General features: G+C 43.0%; 1 protein-coding gene across 3 annotated transcripts in view; it reads left to right on the forward strand.

Annotated features, from left to right (window-relative positions):
- Positions 1–17,593: 17,593 nt before the first annotated feature.
- Positions 17,594–18,766, forward strand: part of PSTPIP1 (proline-serine-threonine phosphatase interacting protein 1) — a 34,970-nt gene continuing 33,797 nt past the window's right edge. Inside the window, exon 1 of one of the 3 annotated variants that reach the window (XM_037046960.1) lies at positions 17,594–17,938. In XM_037046960.1, coding sequence (XP_036902855.1) covers positions 17,928–17,938 — 11 coding nt within the window. In that variant the 5' untranslated portion in view covers positions 17,594–17,927. The remainder of the gene's footprint in view (positions 17,939–18,766) is intronic. The other 2 variants (XM_037046962.1, XM_037046961.1) reach the window with 2 other exon arrangements.

The following is an 18,766-nucleotide window of genomic DNA, read 5'->3' on the forward strand; positions in this document are numbered from 1 at the left end:
GAGCTTCCCAGATAAAAGAAGTCTAAAAGAATACAACTCCACCAACCAGCTCTGTAAGAGATGCTAAAGAAACTGCTTTAAGAAATGAAAAAAAAAAGGTGAGGGAGAAAGGAGCTCAGGTATGAAAAATGGCAATGAATAAGTACCTGTCACTAATAACCTTAAACATAAATGGATTAAATCCTCCATTCAATAGACATAGAATAGCTGAATGGATAAGAAAGTATGACTGACACATATGCTTCCTACAAGAGACCCACCTCAGGACAAAACACATACACAGACTGTAAGTGAAGGGCTGAAAACAAATTTTCCAGGCCAAAGGACAGGAAAGGAGAAGCCAGAGTATCAATACTCCTATCAGACAACATAGACTTCAAAAAAAGAGCCATAAAAAGAGACATAGAAGGTCACTTAACAATAGTCAAGGGAAGAACACATCAAGAAGACATAAATACAAATATATATGCTCCCAACATAGAAGCACCCAAATATATAAAGAAAATCTTGGAGGACATCAAGAAAGATATTGACAGCAACACAATTACAGTAGGGGATTTTTAATACCCCAAAGTAAAAAATGGATAGATCTTTCAAACAAAATATCAACAAAGATATTGTGGCACTGAATAATGCCCAAGATCAAATGGACTTAACTGATATAGATAGAGCCTTTCATCCTAAAGAAGCAAAACACACACTCTTTTCAAATGCACATGGAACATTTTCAAAGATAGAGCACATGATAGTACACAAAACAAGCCCCAACAAATTCAAGACAATTGAAATAATATCAAGCATTTTCTCTGACCACAAGGGACTGAAACTAGAAACCAACCTCAAGGAAAAAACTCAAAAACACTCAAACTCATGGAGATAGAATAGCATGCTATTAAACAATGAATGCATCAAAAATGGAATCAAGGAAGAAATCCAAAAGTTCCTGGAAATAAATGAAAATGAACTCACAACAATCCAAAAGTTATAGGACACAACAAAGGCAGTCCTGAGGGAAGTTCATAGTGATACAGGCCTACTTGTACCTATTTTCTTTAAAAAAACCTCAAATAAATAACCTAACCCTACACTTACAAGAACTTGAGAAACAACAAAAAAGACAGCCCAGAGCAAAGAGAAGGAGGGAAATAACAAAGATCAGAGCAGAACTAGATAACATAGAGACTAAAAACATAATTCTAAGGATCAATAAATCCAGGAGCTGGTTCTTTGAAAAGATAAACAAAATTGACAAGACTTTAAACCAACTCATCAAGAAAAAGAGAGAGAGGACCCAAATAAACACAATCAGAAATGAAAGAGGCGATATTACAACTGATACCACAGAAATACAAAGGACTGTAAGAGATTACTATGAAGAACTATGTGCCAAGAAATTTGAAAATCTAGATGAAATGAACAAATTTCTAGAAAAATATCTTCCAAAACTGAATGAAGAAGAAGCAGAAAGCTTGAACAGACCAATAACAGCTGATGGAATTGAAGCATTAATCAAAAAGCTTCCGACATACAAAAGCCCTGGACCAGATGGTTTCACAGGACAATCTACACAACATTTAAGACAGAGCTATCCCCCATCCTCCACAAATTATTCCAAAAAATTCAAGAGGATGGAAGACCCCCAAACTCTTGTTAGAAAGCCAGCATCATCCTAATCCCAAAACCAGATAAAGACACAACAAAGAAAGGAAACTTCAGGCCAACATCACTGATGAACATAGATACTAAAATCCTCAACAAAATACTGGCAAACCGCATCCAGCAATACGTATTTTACAGATCTAGAACAAATACTTCAAAAGTGTATATGAAACCAAAAAAAGACCCCAACTAGCCTCAGCATCTTGAGAAAGAACAAGGTTGGAAATATCACAATACAGGATATCAAACTATACTAAAAGGACACTGCAGTCAAAATACTCTGATGGTGACATAAAAACAGGCACATTTATCAATGGAATAGAGCAGGGAGCCCAGAAATAAATCCACACCTTTATGGTCAATTAATATTTGACAAAGGGAGCAAGAACATAGAATAAAGTAAAGACAGTTTCTTCAATAAATGGTTTTGAGAAAACTGGACAGGTACCACCAAAAAATGAAATTAGACAACCAACTTACACCATACAGAAAAATAAACTCAAAATAAATAAAAGACTTAAATGTAAGTTGTGATACCATAAAAATCTTAGAGGAAAACATAGGCAGTAAAATTTTCAATATCTTGCATAGTAATATTTTTATCAATATATCTCTTGGACAAGAGAAGAAAAGGGAAAACAAACAAATGGGATTATATCAAACTAAAAAGCTTCTGCACAGCTAAAAAAGCAATCAAAATGAAAACAGAGCCCACTGTATGGGAGAACATATTTGCCAGTGAAACATCTTACAAGCATTTAATTTCCAAAATATATGTAGAACTTATACAACTCAGCACCAGGAAGACAAATAATAGTTTAAAAATGGGCAAAAGACCTGAATAGACATCTCTCCAAGGTGGACATACAAATGGTCTATAGACATATGAAAAAATGCTCAACATCATTAGCTATCAGAGAGATGCAAATTAAAACCACGCCTGTCAAAATGGCTGTCATTAATAAATCAACAAAGTGCTAGTGAGGTTGTGGAGGAAAGAGAACCCTAGTGCATTGTTGGTGGGAACACAGACTCGTGGTGCCACAGTGGAAAACTGTGGAATTTTCTGAAAAAATTGAAAATGGAACTGCTTTTTCACCCAGCAATTCCACTTTGGGGAATATATCCAAAGAGTCCCACAACACAATTCAAAAGAATCTATGCACCCCTGTGTTTGTAGCAGTATTATTTCCAGCCAAGTGCTAGAAACAGCCTAAGTGCCCATCAGCAGGTAAGTGGATAAAAAAGCTGTGGTACATTTAAAGCAGTATTTCATTTACACAATGAAATGCTATGCACCAGCAGAACAGAAGGAATCATTCCTTACCTTTTGTGACAGCATGGACAGAACTGGAGATTATGATGCAAAAGGAAATAAACTAGTCGTTGAAGACAAATAGCATATGATCTCACTTATAAGTGAAAGCTAATGAACAAAACGAAGTAATGAGAGAAATAGAATCAGAGGCATAGAAACATGAAACAGACTGACAGCTGTAAGAGGGATGAGGGATTGAGAGCATATTTGAAAGGAGGAGGAATTAGTTTAGAACATACATGCGTGGTCCATGGATATGGACAGTAGTGTTGGGATGGTGTGTGAGAAGGGGAACGGGGTGCTGAGTGGAGGATGACAAAGAAGGAAAAATGGGAACAACTGTAATAGCATAAACAAATATTTTTAAAATAGAACCTACAAAAATCTGAGTAGTAGTTGCATGAAAGATATGAACGATCCATCAAGCCATTGTATCCTCTCCATGTGTGTAATTCATAATGGTTGGAAATATTATTCCTGATGCCAAATACCTTTCGTCAATTACCCATGATTTCTCTTATGAACTAAGTGCCTTTGTTATTCTTTAACCTTTCTCAAGTCACTTTAGCTGCTTTTATAAAAGACTGAGTTTTTAGTTCGGCAGGTGCATGAGAGACCTCTTGTAAGAAAATACCTTAGTTGCTCTATTGGCTTATTCCCTGCCACAGGTGTCCCACCAAAGGACTAACTGGAGCTAGAGCAGGTAGCCAAGCAACCCTGACACTGACATAGGGCAAACTGACCTGATGGATCATCAGTATTATATGTTAACAAGTTCTTATCATAAGGAAGAAAATGTGAACCCTGGGGGTGGGGGTGGGTAAAAAGACACCTACTAAGAAGTGCTCTTAGTGGCTAACTGGGCTCAAATTTTAAAAAACGGAACCTAAAGGCTATTTTTGCATAGGAGCCTCTCATGCAAGCTGCACTGGTCTGCCTGCCTGTGCACTGAACTGCCTGTGCTTGCACTGAAAGTGCCTCCTGGCACTGTGTTTCTGCCATCTGAGACAGCCCTTATAAATGAACTAGAATCCTATTTCAACCTATAATAGGAGTGAGGCTTTCCCACCCAATCAGAGCGATGCGGCTCTGACCACTCAGAGTGGCTCTATTCTGACCAATCTGGACAATGCCTTTGGACCAAACTGTAAGGATGTGGAGTCATTTTCATGAGGATGGATGAGTCAGTGACCAGAGGTCTAGGCTCGTCTCCATATAAGCCAGCTCCCTTGTGGCTTGGGGAATGCACTTTTTCTTTCCGCCAAAGATGAAGGACTATGTCTCCTTGGCTAAGCTGAAACACTGAAGACTTCTTACCATGAGCAGAGCAGAGCTGTGGCCCTGAGCCAGAGGCAGGTCTTGGGACAAGCCTTACGGCCATGCTGTTCTCACACTCATGCTGTTTCACTGTTGAGCTGTTTGTACAGAATGAAGTGTTTCTTCACTGCACCCCAAATTGGAGGTTCCTGTTGGCATTCGAATCGGTGCTAATGACCGTTGACACAGCTATTGGTATAATTATCATCTTGAACCCTAAAGGCCAAATGCTAAGAGACTATACTCACCCCAATGGCATCACCACCTCTTATAACATGACTTAGTCTCTCCATGGTCTTGATTTTTCCATCTATCAAATGGGCTGATGCCTCTAGTTCTAGAGTTAGACTAGAAACCTGTTAATAGAAAGAAGGCTCCTACTTTGTTTGGCAAAAAACTTCCAGCCAGGCTGTCTCCTTGTATCTCTATGGGTTCTTTCCATCACCACCCACAAATTTCTGTTCCCAAAACAGTTTCTCCCTTCCCCCAAAAGTACTCTTCCCATCCTGTCTCTACACCTTCGCTACTTTATTCCCTGGCCTCTCTGCTGGCATACCTTCCTTGATCTTCCTGACCTGGGCAAGTCATCCTTAAGGCCCATATCACGGCTATGACACATGAGGCCTTCCTTTCCCTACTTCTATGTTCCAGCCAGGGAAGCCCCAGATAAAAAGCCATGCTGGCTGTGGGCAAAAGAGTTGGGGAAGAAAGTAATGGGAAACCTCTAAAGAGACAGTAAAGTCCTCTGCTACAGATAGGTCTCCCTCCTCTCCTCCTCAGCACCCCATATTTTCCAGCTCTCAAGGCTATGCCATTAACAGCCAGCTCAGCCTTAGAGTAACACTTGCTGAATTTCAGGGGCACCATTAAGCTTTTTATCCTTAGTCCTTAACCCATCCTGTGAGATACAAACTATCATCTCTGCTTCACAGAGGAGTAACTAGTAATGGAAGAGGTTGCACAACTCACCCAAGGCCTTGCAGCCTGCAGCAGAGTGGTGAGCTTTAGATCCACATCTGTCTGATGCAGAAGCCCATGCTCTTAACCTCCACAGGCATCTTTTCCTGACAGCCTGCTCTTTTTTTTTTAATTGTTAAATGCTTTTTTATTTAGTTCTTTACTATATGTATTTTTTATTATTATTTTTTAATATATTTTATTGATTATACCATTACAGTTGTTCTATTCTCCCCTTCATTCCCCTCCACCCGCAGACTCCCTCCCCCACCATTCTCCCCCCCCTTAGTTTATAACCACGTGTCTCAAGTTCTTTAGGTTCTATATTTCCCCCACTATTCTCACCCTCCCCCCTATCTATTTTCTACCTACCCTCTATGCTATTTTCTGTGCCTTCTCCCCCCTTCTCCTCCTCCCACCCCCCTGTTGCTAACCCTCCATGTGTTCTTCATTTCTATGGTTCCACTCCTGATCTAGCTGTCCTCTTGGTTTGCTTTTGTTTTAGGTGTGGTTGTTAATAACTGTGTGTTTGCTGTCCTTTCACTGTTCATATATTTCATCATCTCTTTCTTATATAAGTCCCTTTAGCATTTCATATAATAAGGGCTTGTTGATGATGAACTCCTTGAACTTGACCTTATCTGAGAAGCACTTTATCTGTCCTTCCATTCTAAATGAAAGTTTTGCTGGATAAAGCAATCTTGGCTGTAGGTCTTTGGATTTCATGACTTGGAATACTTCTTTCCAGCCCCTTCTTGCCTGTAAGGTCTCTTTTGAGAAATCCGCTGACAGTCTGATGGGTACTCCTTTGTAGGTGACTGTCCCCTTATCCCTTGCTGCTTCTAGGTTTCTCTCCTTCATTTTAGTCTTGGCTAATGTAATTATGATGTGCCTTGGTGTGTTCCTTCTTGGGTCCAACTTCTTTGGCACTCTCTGAGCTTCCTGGATTTCCTGGAAGTCTATTTCCTTTGCCAGACTGGGGAAGTTCTCCTTTATTATTTGTTCAAATACGTTTTCCACTCGTGGCTGTTTCCTTCCCCCTTCTGGTACCCCTATAATCCGGATGTTGGAACGTTTAAAGATGTCCTGGAGGTTCCTAAGCCTCTCCTCATTTTTTTGAATTCTCATTTCTTCATTCCTTTCTGGTGGGATGTTTTGTTCTTCCTTCTGGTCCATTCCATTGATTTGAGTCCCAGTTTCCTTTCCATCGCTATTGGTTTCCTGGACATCTCCCTTCATTTCAATTAGTTTAGTCTTCATATGTTCCTCTAATTTGTGACTATAATCTACCAGTTCTGTGAGCATCCTGACAAATAGTGTCTTGAATTGTGCTTCTGAGAGGCTGGCAATTTCTCAGTCGCTTAGAGTAATTGGCTCTGGGACTTTGAGTTCTTGCACCATCTTTTGGGCTGTTCGTGCCTGTTAAGTAGCAGGACCGGAGCCCTAGGTTTTCACCAGAACAGGGCAACTCAGTCGCTGGGTTGTGACGTTGTATGTGGGGGCGGGGTCAAAGAGGGACAATGGCTTCCCTCTGGCGCCTGCCGCCACCGCGACCCCCACCAGCACCGCAGCCACCACCGTCACCAGGGCCACGCACCCCGCTCCTCGGCACGCGAGTGTGCCACCGCTGTCAGCCCTCCACCACTGGGTTTGCCCCCTGGGGCCCGTGTGGTCCGTCTCACTGCGCGCGAATGTGCGACCTTGGTCAGTCTGTTCCGCACCCCGACTAGTTCTGGGCTGCCTGTGCTCCTAGGTCTGCCCTGCCTGACCCAGCTCCGCTGCTGGCTCCACCTCTTACCGTCCTCATTGAACGGTTTGTAGCTGTCGGACTTCCGTATAATTCGGTTTTCTGGCCTCTGGGTGTGTGTTAATTCTCCAAAACTTTTGTTGTATCCAAACTTGGTTGTGGGAGAAGGCACAGTGTTTCCACCTATGCCTCCATCTTGGCGGAAGTCTCAGCCTGCTCTTAAAGGCGGGTTTCATCCTTCCTTTCTCAAGTATGCCTCTAGAACCTCTAACACAATACATAGCTGTTAAAACTAAGCCAAGGGAGGTTGGTGGGGTTTATGGTGCTATTGGGTGAAAGTACAGACCTAGTACAGCACTTGAGCTTGCTATGTAATTTGTACTTATTGGGGATGGCTTAGATCCCAGGAATATAAAACCAGAGGGTCTGACACAGGGGAAGCATGTATCTCCCACACAAGAGTTCTGGAGGCAGGTTGGCCACCAGCTGTGGATGGAATATAAAATGCTAAATCAATTGTCACAATATCAGTTGTCACAGCCAGGCAGGGCTTAGCTGCTGAAGCTACTTCATTCGCCAATAACAAAATAGTCATACTACTACTACTAATAATAATTTTGAGACAAATAACAAAAATGGTATAGCTGTGATACATTCAGGCCCCAGATAAATTCCTTAGTGATTCTCCTCCATTAACTCCCTTCATCCCAGGGCTGCAGCTGCTCTGGTCTATAGCTCCTGACAAAGCCACATCTAAAGGAGGAAAAAGGATACTTCTTTTCTCTCATTTTCTCCAAAGTCTCTCTGCCCCTCCTTCCCCAACCCCAAGCCTCCCAGGAGACCTCCCATAGTGTCTCATTGGCCAGAAATGAGTCACATGCTCATAGATCACCATTATTGATTGGGCTTTTATGGGTGTTGGAAGACAACGGCCATGACCACCACAGCCTTTTCTCAACCTGGACCACAAACATGGTGGGCGCCAATTCCCGACAGACCCTGCTGGGACTGGGGCCCAGAGAGGACGCAGACATGATCTCTGCCTTAAGAAGTACACAGACAAATTCTAGAAAGATCTCTCTAGGTGGGAAGTGGCTCAGAGAGATTGAGACCAGAAGACGTTTTAATATCCCTGAAATATGGATGGGGTCTGTCTGGATGGGGGAGCCCACGGTGGGGAGTCGGCAGGGGTGGGGGGGTAGATGTTAGTAGGCCACCAGTAAGTTGGAGGAGCAGGACAGAGACACCTGAGCACCCCTCAGAAAAGAGGACTGTCCTTAGGCCTCCATCCCCAGCCCTCTGGGGAGAAGAATCCAGTACCTAAAAATCACAGCTTTTTAATTGCTGTTCTAGCTGCTTCAAAACACAGTTTGCCTTGAGATCTGGGTAGCTGTGCCTCAGGCCAGGCTGTGGCTCCTTTTTAAAAGGTGAGTCTCCTGCCTATACATGCAGAACCCTATATTGTTCTGCAAGGCATTTGAAGAATTCTAAAAGCAGTATATCCAAGGATTGAATATAAAATACAAAGTTAATTGTTACAATGTCAGTTGTCACAGCCAGGCAGGGCTTAGCTGCTGAAGCTACTTCGTTCACCAATAACAAAACAGGAATACTACTAGTAATCATAATTTGAGACAAATAAAAATATTAATAATAATAATAGCTACTATTAAGAGTTTCAGGGCCTGCATGGATTTGATATGCTTGATCTCATTGATTGCTCTCTGCCATGACCAGGGTCAGTGCAAAATGAAAATGTGGGGCCTCTTACCAAAGAAAGCAAGAAAATAAGTGCTAACTAAAGGGACTAAAAATAAGGGGGGTGGAAATGGGAGGGAGATGGGGAGCACTGCGGGGGTGAGCTGGGATGGGAGTAAAAGAAAACCGTACTTGAACAACAATTAAAATAAATAAGTTAAAAAAATAAAAATAAATAAAAGGACTAAAATGTAAAGGTTTTTCTTACACATGTTCTCTGAACTTGCTATGGCTCTCCACTTCTTGACTTGTTTCTTTGTGAAACCTACCAGCTCCTTCCAGCCCCTCAGCTGAGGGCAGGGAAATCAAGCCAAGCATTTCCCTGTCCCAATACCCATGGGCATTGCATCCCTGCTGGGGGCAGAGGATGACGGTGGTTATTAGGCAGGAACTGGGAGGCAGAAGCTGAGAATCCATCCAGAGGAGGTGAGGAGGCAAGATCACATGTGAGACAAGGTTCCAAGTCTTTGATGCATGCTTCATTGTCCCATTAGACTTCACTTACAAAACAAATTTTTTATAATATTTTTCTAAATTTTATTTATTTATCTTCAGAGGGGAAGGGAAGGAGAGAGGGAGAAACACCAATGTATGGTTGCCTCTTGTGCATCCCCTGCTGGGAAGTGGTCTGCAACCCAGGCATGTGCCCTGACTGGGAATCGAACTTCGATCCTCTGGTTCATAGGCCTGCGCTCAATCCACTGAGCTAAACCAGCCAGGCTTCAAAACACATTTAAAGATGACATTTAAAATGTCAAGATGGCAATGGCCAGAGCATTAAGCCTCAAGTGCAGGGTCCTTCTGAGCAACAGGGCCCTGTGTAGTTACACTAGCTGTGCATCCCTGAAACCAACCTTTTTCATTATTGTCTGTTTTCCACACAGCAGAGTGACATTTTAAGACCCAGATTCAATCACGTACTTGGCACTTGTTATGATTTTTCGTTGTTTTCAGCACAACAGTCATTGACCTTACTTAGCCTATAAACTGTGTGATCTGGCCATAGCCTACCCTTCAACTTCATCTCACACAGGACGAATCTGAAACAGGACCTTGGAGCCTTCTAGAGATGGCAAGAGGCAGCAGAGAAGGAGCATCTCAAAGCTCCTTGATGACACTAGGAAGCCAGAAGACCCCTATCATGAATTTCATTTAGAAACAGCATTGCCACTGGTCCAAAGGACATTTGTTTTGTCCCTTTCACTGCTAACATGGTGTCTTGATAATATTTGACATTCTCTAGGCAGGCCATGTGACACATGCATCTCCTTCCTGGAGGAGCAGAGTGTGCTGATGCTGGCCAAGGCTCTCAGGTACCCCACCCACCCTTGACTGAATTGGGATGTTCCTGTACCTCACCACTGTGGTTCACTGTTCCTGGGGGAAATGCCCACAAGGTTTCACTAACTAAGTGGCAGGAGGCACATGTTTTCTGAGCTGGGGCTGCAACTCTTATGCACACCAACCCTGCCCCAGAAAAGAACCAGCCCCATTGTAGTGTACCCATGAGCATTTACTGAGTCTTCCTGTCTAGGGACATAAAAATGAACCAGGAAAATCTGTGAATCTGCTGGAAGTGGCTACCCAGGGGGAGAAATATGCTATGTGGCAGGAAAGTGCTGTGTGCAAAGAGAGGTTCTGCTGAGGAACTGGGCCTGGAAAGGCCTCCCACAGAAGAGGAGCCAGGACTTGATTGATGAGAAGGAAGTCACTGATGAGACAGGCAGGAAAGGCATGCCAGCATAACTGTAATAGGCTGCTAGGTTTCACTGCATCAGGCTATATGCTAAGCACTTCACAGCAGATAAGAAAACAGACTTGGAGAGGCCCATTAATTGTCAAAGTTCCATCTTAAGTGGGGTCTTTCCTTCCTGGAGTGTGGGGCTGAAGATGAAGGGCCAGGCCAGGGCCTGGGGCAGAAGCATGAAGAGCAGGGAGGGGAAGAAAGGAAGTCCCCAGATGAAAAGGAGTCCAGAAGCCAGGGGCCATATGGGGTGGGGTGGAGCTACCACATGGCAAATCTGACATGGAGAGACATCCTAGCCGCAGGTCCTTGATTGGAACCACGGGTGTGGCCCTCAGCCCTGAAAATATGAAATACATTCTGTGTTTCAGTTTGCGCTGGGAAAGTGGTTGCAAAAAATAGTTTCTTTACACTTACACAGCTCTTCTGAGTTCGCAGGAAGCTTTCAGATTTACTAATTTACAGCCACAAGAGCGCGACTGAGTTTCTAAGCACTGTCAGTCTTCAGCTGCTGGGATGTTGGAAAGTATCTTTGAAAGACACCAAAGAGGTACCACATGGCCAGTACGCAGCCAGCAGAGTAACCAGAACAGAGTAACCAGCATATATAGGGGGAGGGTTCCTTTGGTGAGGGCCCCCAAATCACCTCATCACCAGGTCTCTGGTCAGAGGAAGGAGGCCTTCCGTGGTGGAAAAGCCTTCAGAGATCATCTGCAGGAGCCTATCAGAGCCCCGTGGAACTCTGTAGAAAGGTAGAAGGCCAGGCCCCAACTTAGACCTACTAACTGTATAAAAGCCAGGCAATCTGCAGTTTTTAGGTTTTATAAATGAGTGAGACACATAATCCTGCTGCTGCCTTACTGCTTCATGTTACAGATGGGGAAACTGAGGCCCAGTGGGACAGGACAACTAACCCGATTCTAATAGGAAAGGCAGGGTATAACCACCTCACTGCTCCAACACTTATTCTACACCTACTTCCATTCTTTCAAGTGTGTTTTGTTTTTTTTTTATTATGACACCTGTCAACCAATTGTTATTGGTGCCAATTCAAACACCAACAGGAGTCCTCAATTTGGGGTGTAGTGAAGAAAGAAACTTTATTTGGTACAAACAGCTCAACAGTGATGCAGCACAACTGTGAAGTTGCCCAAGGGCTAGGTGGCCCTGGGACCAGACCTCTTTTCGGCTAGGCAGCTCTGCTTGATGAAACATCTCCAGTGTGTCAGCACAGGCAAGAAGACAGTCTTTGGCGATAGCAAAAACGCATTCCCCAGCCAGAAGGGAGCTAGCTTATATAGATATAAGTTCCCACCCTGTCCTGATGAAAATGGGGACCAAACTATCACAGTTCAATTGGTCCAAAAGGCTCTGTCCAGACTGGTCAAAATAGAGCCACTCTGATAGGTTGGAACCACATAGCTCTGATTGGCTGGGGAAAGCCTCAGTGTTATTGGTTAAAATAGGATTCCAGAAACTCCTCTATAAGAGCTGGCTCAGAGGGCAGAAACATAGTGCAGGCAAGTAGTTCAGCACAGATGCAGACAGAACAGTGTAGCTTGTCTGTAAAGTGCAGTTTGAACACTTAGTTTTGAACTCTGAACAGTGAAATGACAACTCACCACTATGAACAACTGAAACTAAAACAACAAAAACAAAAACTAAGCAAACAACTAGAACAGGAACAGAATCACAGAAATGGAAATCACATGAAGGGTTATCGGTGGGGTAGGGGAGGGGGAAGAAGAGGGGGAAAAGTACAGGGAATAAGAAGCATAATTGGCTGGCATAAAATAAATGGGGGGGGGGTTAAGAATAGTATAGGAAATGGAGAAGCCAAAGAACTTATATGTATGACCCATGAACATGAACTAAGCAGGGGGCAGAATGCTGGAGGGTCGGGGTGCACGGTAGAGGGGGATAAAGGGGGAAAAACTGGGACAACTGTAATAGCATAATCAATAAAGTATACCTAAAACACACACACACACACACTCAAGTAAACACTCTAACTTCGCACTTAAAGGACCTTGAAAAAGAACAACAAAGACCAAAGTGTGTAGAAGGAACAAATAATGAAGACCACAGCAGAAATAAATAAAATACTCTAAAATATGATACAAAAAATCAATGAATCCAAGAGCTGGTTCTTTGAAAAGATAAACAATATTGATAAAACTTTAATGAGACTCATCAAGAAAAAAAGAGAGAAGACCCAAATAAATAAAATGATAAATACAAGAGGAGAAATAACAACTTACACCAAAGAAATACACAGGATTATAAAAAATACATTATGAACAACTAAATGATGAAAAACTGGAGAACTGAGATGAAATGGATAAAGTCCTAGAAACATGCAAAAGTAAATCAGGAAGAATCAGAGAATCTGAATAGAGAGATTACACCTAGTGAAATTGAAGCAGTAATTTAAAAAACTCCCAAGAAACAAAAGCCCTAGACCAGAAGGCTTTACAGGTGAATTTTACCAAACATTCTAAGAAGAACTACCACTTATCCTCCTCAAACTATTTCATAAAATTCAGGAGGAGGGAAGGCTCCTAAACCACTTCACAAGGCTAGCATTATCCTAATTCCAAAACCAGATAGACACTACAAAGAAAGAAAATTATAGGCCTATATCCCTATAGGCCTATAGGGATGAACATAGATGCTAAAATCCTGCACAAAATATTAGCTAACCAAATATAGCAATGCATCAGAAATATCATACACCATGATCAAGTGGGATTTGTTTCGGGAATGCAAAGTTGGTACAATATTTGCCAATCAATAAATGTGATTTACCACATAAAATGAAGGGTAAAAACCATATGATCAGATTGATAGATGCAGAAAAAGCATTCCATAAAAATCCAGCACCGAGCTCTGGCTGGTGTAGCTCAGTGGATTGAGCACAGGCCTGCGAAGCAAAGGGTAGCTGGTTCGATTCCCAGTCAGGGCACATGCCTGGGTTGTGGGTCAGGTCCCCAGTGGGGGCCACATGAGAGACAAACACATACTGATGTTTCTCTCTCTCTCTCTCCCTCCCTTCCCCTCTCTCTAAAAATAAATAAATAAAATCTTAAAAAAATCCAGCACCCATTCATGATAAAAACTAAAAACTCTCAACAAAGTGAGAATAGAGAGAAAATACCTAAACAGAATAAAGGCCATATATGACAAACCCACTGCCAGCATCATACCCAAAGGGCAAAAACTACAAGCATTCCCCTTAAGGTTGGGAACAAGACAGGAACGTCTGCTTTCACCTCTCTAATTCAACATAGTAGTGAAGTCCTAGCCACAGCAATCAGACAAGAAGAGGAAATAAAAGGCATCCAAATTGGAAAGAAAGAAGTAAAATGGTCATTATTTGCAGATGACAGGATACTGTACATAGAGAACTGCAAAGATTGTACCAAGAAACTGCTGATAAAGGAATTCAGCAAAGTAGCAGGATATAAAATTAATATCCAGAAATCACTTGCATTCTTATATGCCAATAAAGAACTAACAGAAAGGGAAATTAAGAAAACAATCCCATTCACCACTGCTACAAGGAGAATAAAATAGGAGTCAATCTCACCAAGAATGTAAAAGACCTGTACTTGGAAAATTATGACACTGAAGAAAGAAACTGAAGAAGATACAAAGAAGTGGAAGCACATACCATGTTTGTAGATAGGAAGAATTAACATCACTAAAATGCTTATACTACCCAGAGCAATCTATTGATTCAATGCAATTCCTATCAAGACTCCATATAGTACTTCACAGAACTAGAACAAATATTAAAAATTTATATGGAACCACAAAAGGCCCTGCATTGCAACAGCACTGCTGAGAAAGAAGAACACAGTTGGAGGAATCATGCTACCTGATATAAAACTATACTATAAGGCCATAGTAATCAAAACAGCATGATATTGACATAAAAGAGACACATAAATCAGTGGGACAGACTAGAGATCCCAGAAATCAACCCACACCTTTATAGCCAATTAATATTTGACAGAGGAAGCAAGTACATACAATGTGCTAAAGACAATCTATTCAGTAAATAGCATTGGGAAAATTGAACAGATAACATGCAGAAAAACGGAACCAGATTGCTTCTTACACTGCACACAAGAATAAATCCAAAATGGATTGAAGACTTAGATTTTAGACTTGAAAACATAAAAATCATAAAAGAAACATAGGCAGTAAAATTCAGATATTGCTCATAGCAATATTTTACCAGATATATCTCCTCAGGCAAGGGAAACAAAAGAAAAAATAAACAAATGAGACTACATCAAACTAAAAACATTTGCACAGCAAAGAAAGTCATCAACAGAATAAAATGACAACCCACAGAATGGGAGAACATATTTACCAATACATCTGATAAGGGGTTAAAATATCCAAAATTCATAAAGAATGTACAAAACTCAACACCAAAAAGGCAAACAATCTAATTTAAAAATGACCTGAACAGACACTTCTCTAAAGAGGACATACAGAGGGCCAATAGACATACAAAAAAATGTCCAATGTCACTAATCATCAGAGAGATGCAAATTAAAATCACAATGAGATATCATCTTCACACCTGTCAGAATGGCTATCGTCAATAAATCAACAAACAAGAGTGGTGAAGACTTGAAGAAAAGGTTCCCTTTTTGCACTGTTGGTTAGAATGCAGATTGGTGCAGCATCTGTGGAAAGCAGTATGCACAAAAAACTGTGGTATTTTTACACAATGGAATACTATGTAGCAGAAAGAAAGAAGGAACTCCTACCCTTTGCAACATCATGTCTGGAGCTGGAGAGCATTATGCTAATTGCAATAAGCCAGGTGGAGAAAGACAAAAACCATATGATCTCACCTATAAGTGGAAGCTAATCAACAAAACAATCAAATTAGCAAAATAGAACCAGATACTTGGAAATAAAGAACTGACAGTGACTCCAGGGTAGTGGGGTGGGGGGCGGTTAACAGGAGAAAAAAAGGAAAGGTTGTCAAGGAACATGTATAAAGGACCCATGGACAAAGCCAAAGGTGGGGTAGGATCGAGGGTGGGAGGAGGGGATGGGTGGGGTTGGAGGAAGTGGTGGGAGAAAAATAGAGACAACTGTACTTGAACAACAATAAAAATCATAAAAAAGAAAAATAAATAAACTAAATTCAATCAAAAAAGAAAGCAAAATGGAGATACCTCAAAAAATTAAAAATGGATCTGCTTTTCTACCCAGTTATCCCACTTCTGGGAATATATCCAAAGGAACCCAAAAGAACTAATTCAAAAGAACATAAGTGCCCCTATGTTCACTGCAGTACTATCTACAATGGCCAAGATATGGAATCAGCCCAAGTGTCTATCAGCAAATGAATGGATACAACAACTACGGGACATGTACACAGTGGAATACTACTCAGCCATAAAAAAGAAGAACATTTTACCTTTTGCAACAGTATGGATGGATCTGAAGAAAATTATGCTAAGTGAAATAAGCCAGAGAAAGACAAATACTATATGATTTCACTCATATGTGGAGTTTAATGAATAAACTGAACTAACAAGGAAAATGAGGACAGACTCCTAGATGGAGAGCAGGATGACAGCTAGTGTCGAGGGCAGGTTATGGGGTGGAGGGATTGAGCCAAAATAAAAAAGAACACATGGACATGAACAACAGTGTGGGGATTGCTAGGGGAGGTTAGGGGACTAAAGAGTAATTGAAAAAATATACAATAAATATTAAACCAAAAAATAAATAAAATAAAATTTGAGCTCAATTAGCCACCAGGAGGTGTTTTTCCCCCTTCAGGGTTCATTGCTGCTTTTGGTTGTAAGCAAACTGAGGTGCCTTCAGTGCTGAAGATGTTTATGAGCTCACGACAAAGGATTCTGGAGGTGGGGGCACCCTAGCTGCTCTTCAATTCTCCATGAGGTGTTCTCTCTGGCAGCTATTTGAGAAGTTTGAGTGTTGCCCACCTCTGACCCCAATCAGTGGGGGTACTCAGTGAGAGTGCTGATTTGTGACCAAACGGACTCATCCCTTCTTGCCAACTGACCTACCCCCACTGGCATATTCTGCTTAGTGGGCAGGCCATGGCTCCTCAGAGCTGTGCCTGGGATTCCAGCCCAGGGCTTTTCTCCAGGCAGGACGTGATAGTGCTCCCAGCACCTGCCCAGCCAAACCAGAAATTCCAATAATGGTCTCAATACTTTCTCCCTTTCAAAGGCTGAGGGTAGCAGCTGCAGAAACTGAAGTTCATAGTGTTGAAGGGTCAATTAAGGTCCCTCAATGAGTGAACAGTAAGGATCAGACAAAACAGGGACTACTTCAACCTGGGTTTTCAAACTCCCACATTTGTACCTTTGTAATGTTGCCTTTCTTGGTCTAAACACTCTTCCAGCACGAAAACCCCATTGTGGGAGGGTGCTTCTTGCCCCAGAAAGTGTCTAATCTAAAGATTGGGGAACAGAAGTTCACTGTTCCCCATAAAGCCTCCAGCTGTTCTACCTTGGCCAGTTACCCACTCCCCCACCCCGGTGTCCCTACGGCACCCCAGCACACAGCCATATCTGCCCCCATACCATGAGCTTCTCCAGGGCAGGGTGTGGATTGGGGCTCTGTGAAGCCAGGGTTTTAGTGAATAATAGTGATGTCCTAAGCCTGAGGAATCTCCTTTCAAATGGTTCACTGGTGAGGGGTGGAGAGTCGAGCACTTAGGTGCCTGGTCTGGAATGATGCTGGGGTGATGGGCTAGAGCATCACAGTTCCTGGCCCCTTCTTGCCCACACCTTCAGTGCCCTCAAACTCCCTAAGTGTATGCCCTCTGAGAATGGCCGGACTAGGACATCGGAAGAGGGCAAGTGGAGAATAGTCAGAGCAGCAGGTGGCAGGCAGAGGACTGCACAAGGGAGCATAGCAGCTCAACTTCCTGTGGGTGAGGGACTTGATGCCTTCCCCAGCAGGGAGGCTGTGCAAGCCTTTCTGCACAGGCTCAGACTGCCTGCCCCCCTGGCCTAGTAACAACCTGCCTCTTCCGCTGGCCACTGCCTTCTACCTGGGCTGGCATCCCTGCTCAGCCCTACAGCCTGGACTGGGTCCTCCATCACCGTGGGGCTGGCGAGGGGCTGGGCCGGAAACCAGGACCCGCCCTCCCATCACTGAGCACGCTCTTCCTCATTTTGCTGCCGATTCTAGCCTCAAACAAAGCAGATTGGGCCCTTTCCCTCGCTCTGACACCTCTCTCTGGCTGGTGAGTGCCGTCCGTAGAGCTGCAGATAGTACCAGCCAAGTCAGGCGAGCCTGAGCCAGCCCTGTCAGGAGTGGGGCAGTGCTCCTGGACCTCAGTCAGCCCCGTCTGTGGGAGAGGAGAAGGCTTTGTCGTGGCAGCCTGAGGATGATGACCCAGCTTCAGTTCAGAGATGCCTTTTGGGTGAGTGAAGATTGTCAGGGAGTTAAAGAAGTGGAACGGGCTCGAGGGAGGGCCGATTGACTAACCCTTCCCTAGGGAAGTGGATGGGGTATGGAGGTGTTTTCTCACAAAAATAACGGTTGATTTTTCTGTCTTCACTGTGGGGGAGACCTGGGCCACTGTCCCTTTTAAGTTGGAAGATGAAGGGGGTACTCAGCCTGGAGTATAATTTCTCTGCAAAGTTCAACACAGTGGGTGAGAGATCCCCCCGTACTAGTGGGAGCACCAGGACTGATTTCTCCTCCAAGGGACCCTCTCTCCACAACAGGATCTTTTTAGGAAAGACTAATATGTGTTTCCTAAAGACACAGGGGTGGGAGTTAGAGGAGACAGTGTGAGGCAAAGAAGGGAATGGGTCACAGGTTTGGGGGCCAAACAAGCTTGAATTCAGATCTTCACTCTGCTGTTGAAAGGATGGGCAAGTCATTTTACCTCTCCGAGCCTCATTTTCTCCATCTACATACTGGAGATAAATTCAATAAATATTTATCTTTATTCAATAAATAGGAGAATTAAACAAGATGACCAAGTATAATAAAGTCCCCAGCACCTCATTGGCGTTCAAATGCTAATTCTCCTCCCTCATCCAACTCCCCTTCCTTCCAGTCCTTAGGGACCCTTTGAGGAGGCAACAGGGCTGGGCTGGGCAGTTCCTGGCTCAACTTTTTAAAGTCAGTGCAGGCGTAAGTCAAATCCTTTCTGCCACACAGAACGGCACCTGGCTGGCTCACAGAGGTTGAATGGCTTGGCCCAGGCCACATAGCCTACAAGCCCAGTTTGGGCCCCAGA

This window comes from Sturnira hondurensis, unplaced genomic scaffold, assembly GCF_014824575.4.
Source record: "Sturnira hondurensis isolate 20B ecotype Veracruz unplaced genomic scaffold, ASM1482457v3 Scaffold0005329, whole genome shotgun sequence".
Lineage (NCBI taxonomy): Eukaryota > Metazoa > Chordata > Mammalia > Chiroptera > Phyllostomidae > Sturnira > Sturnira hondurensis.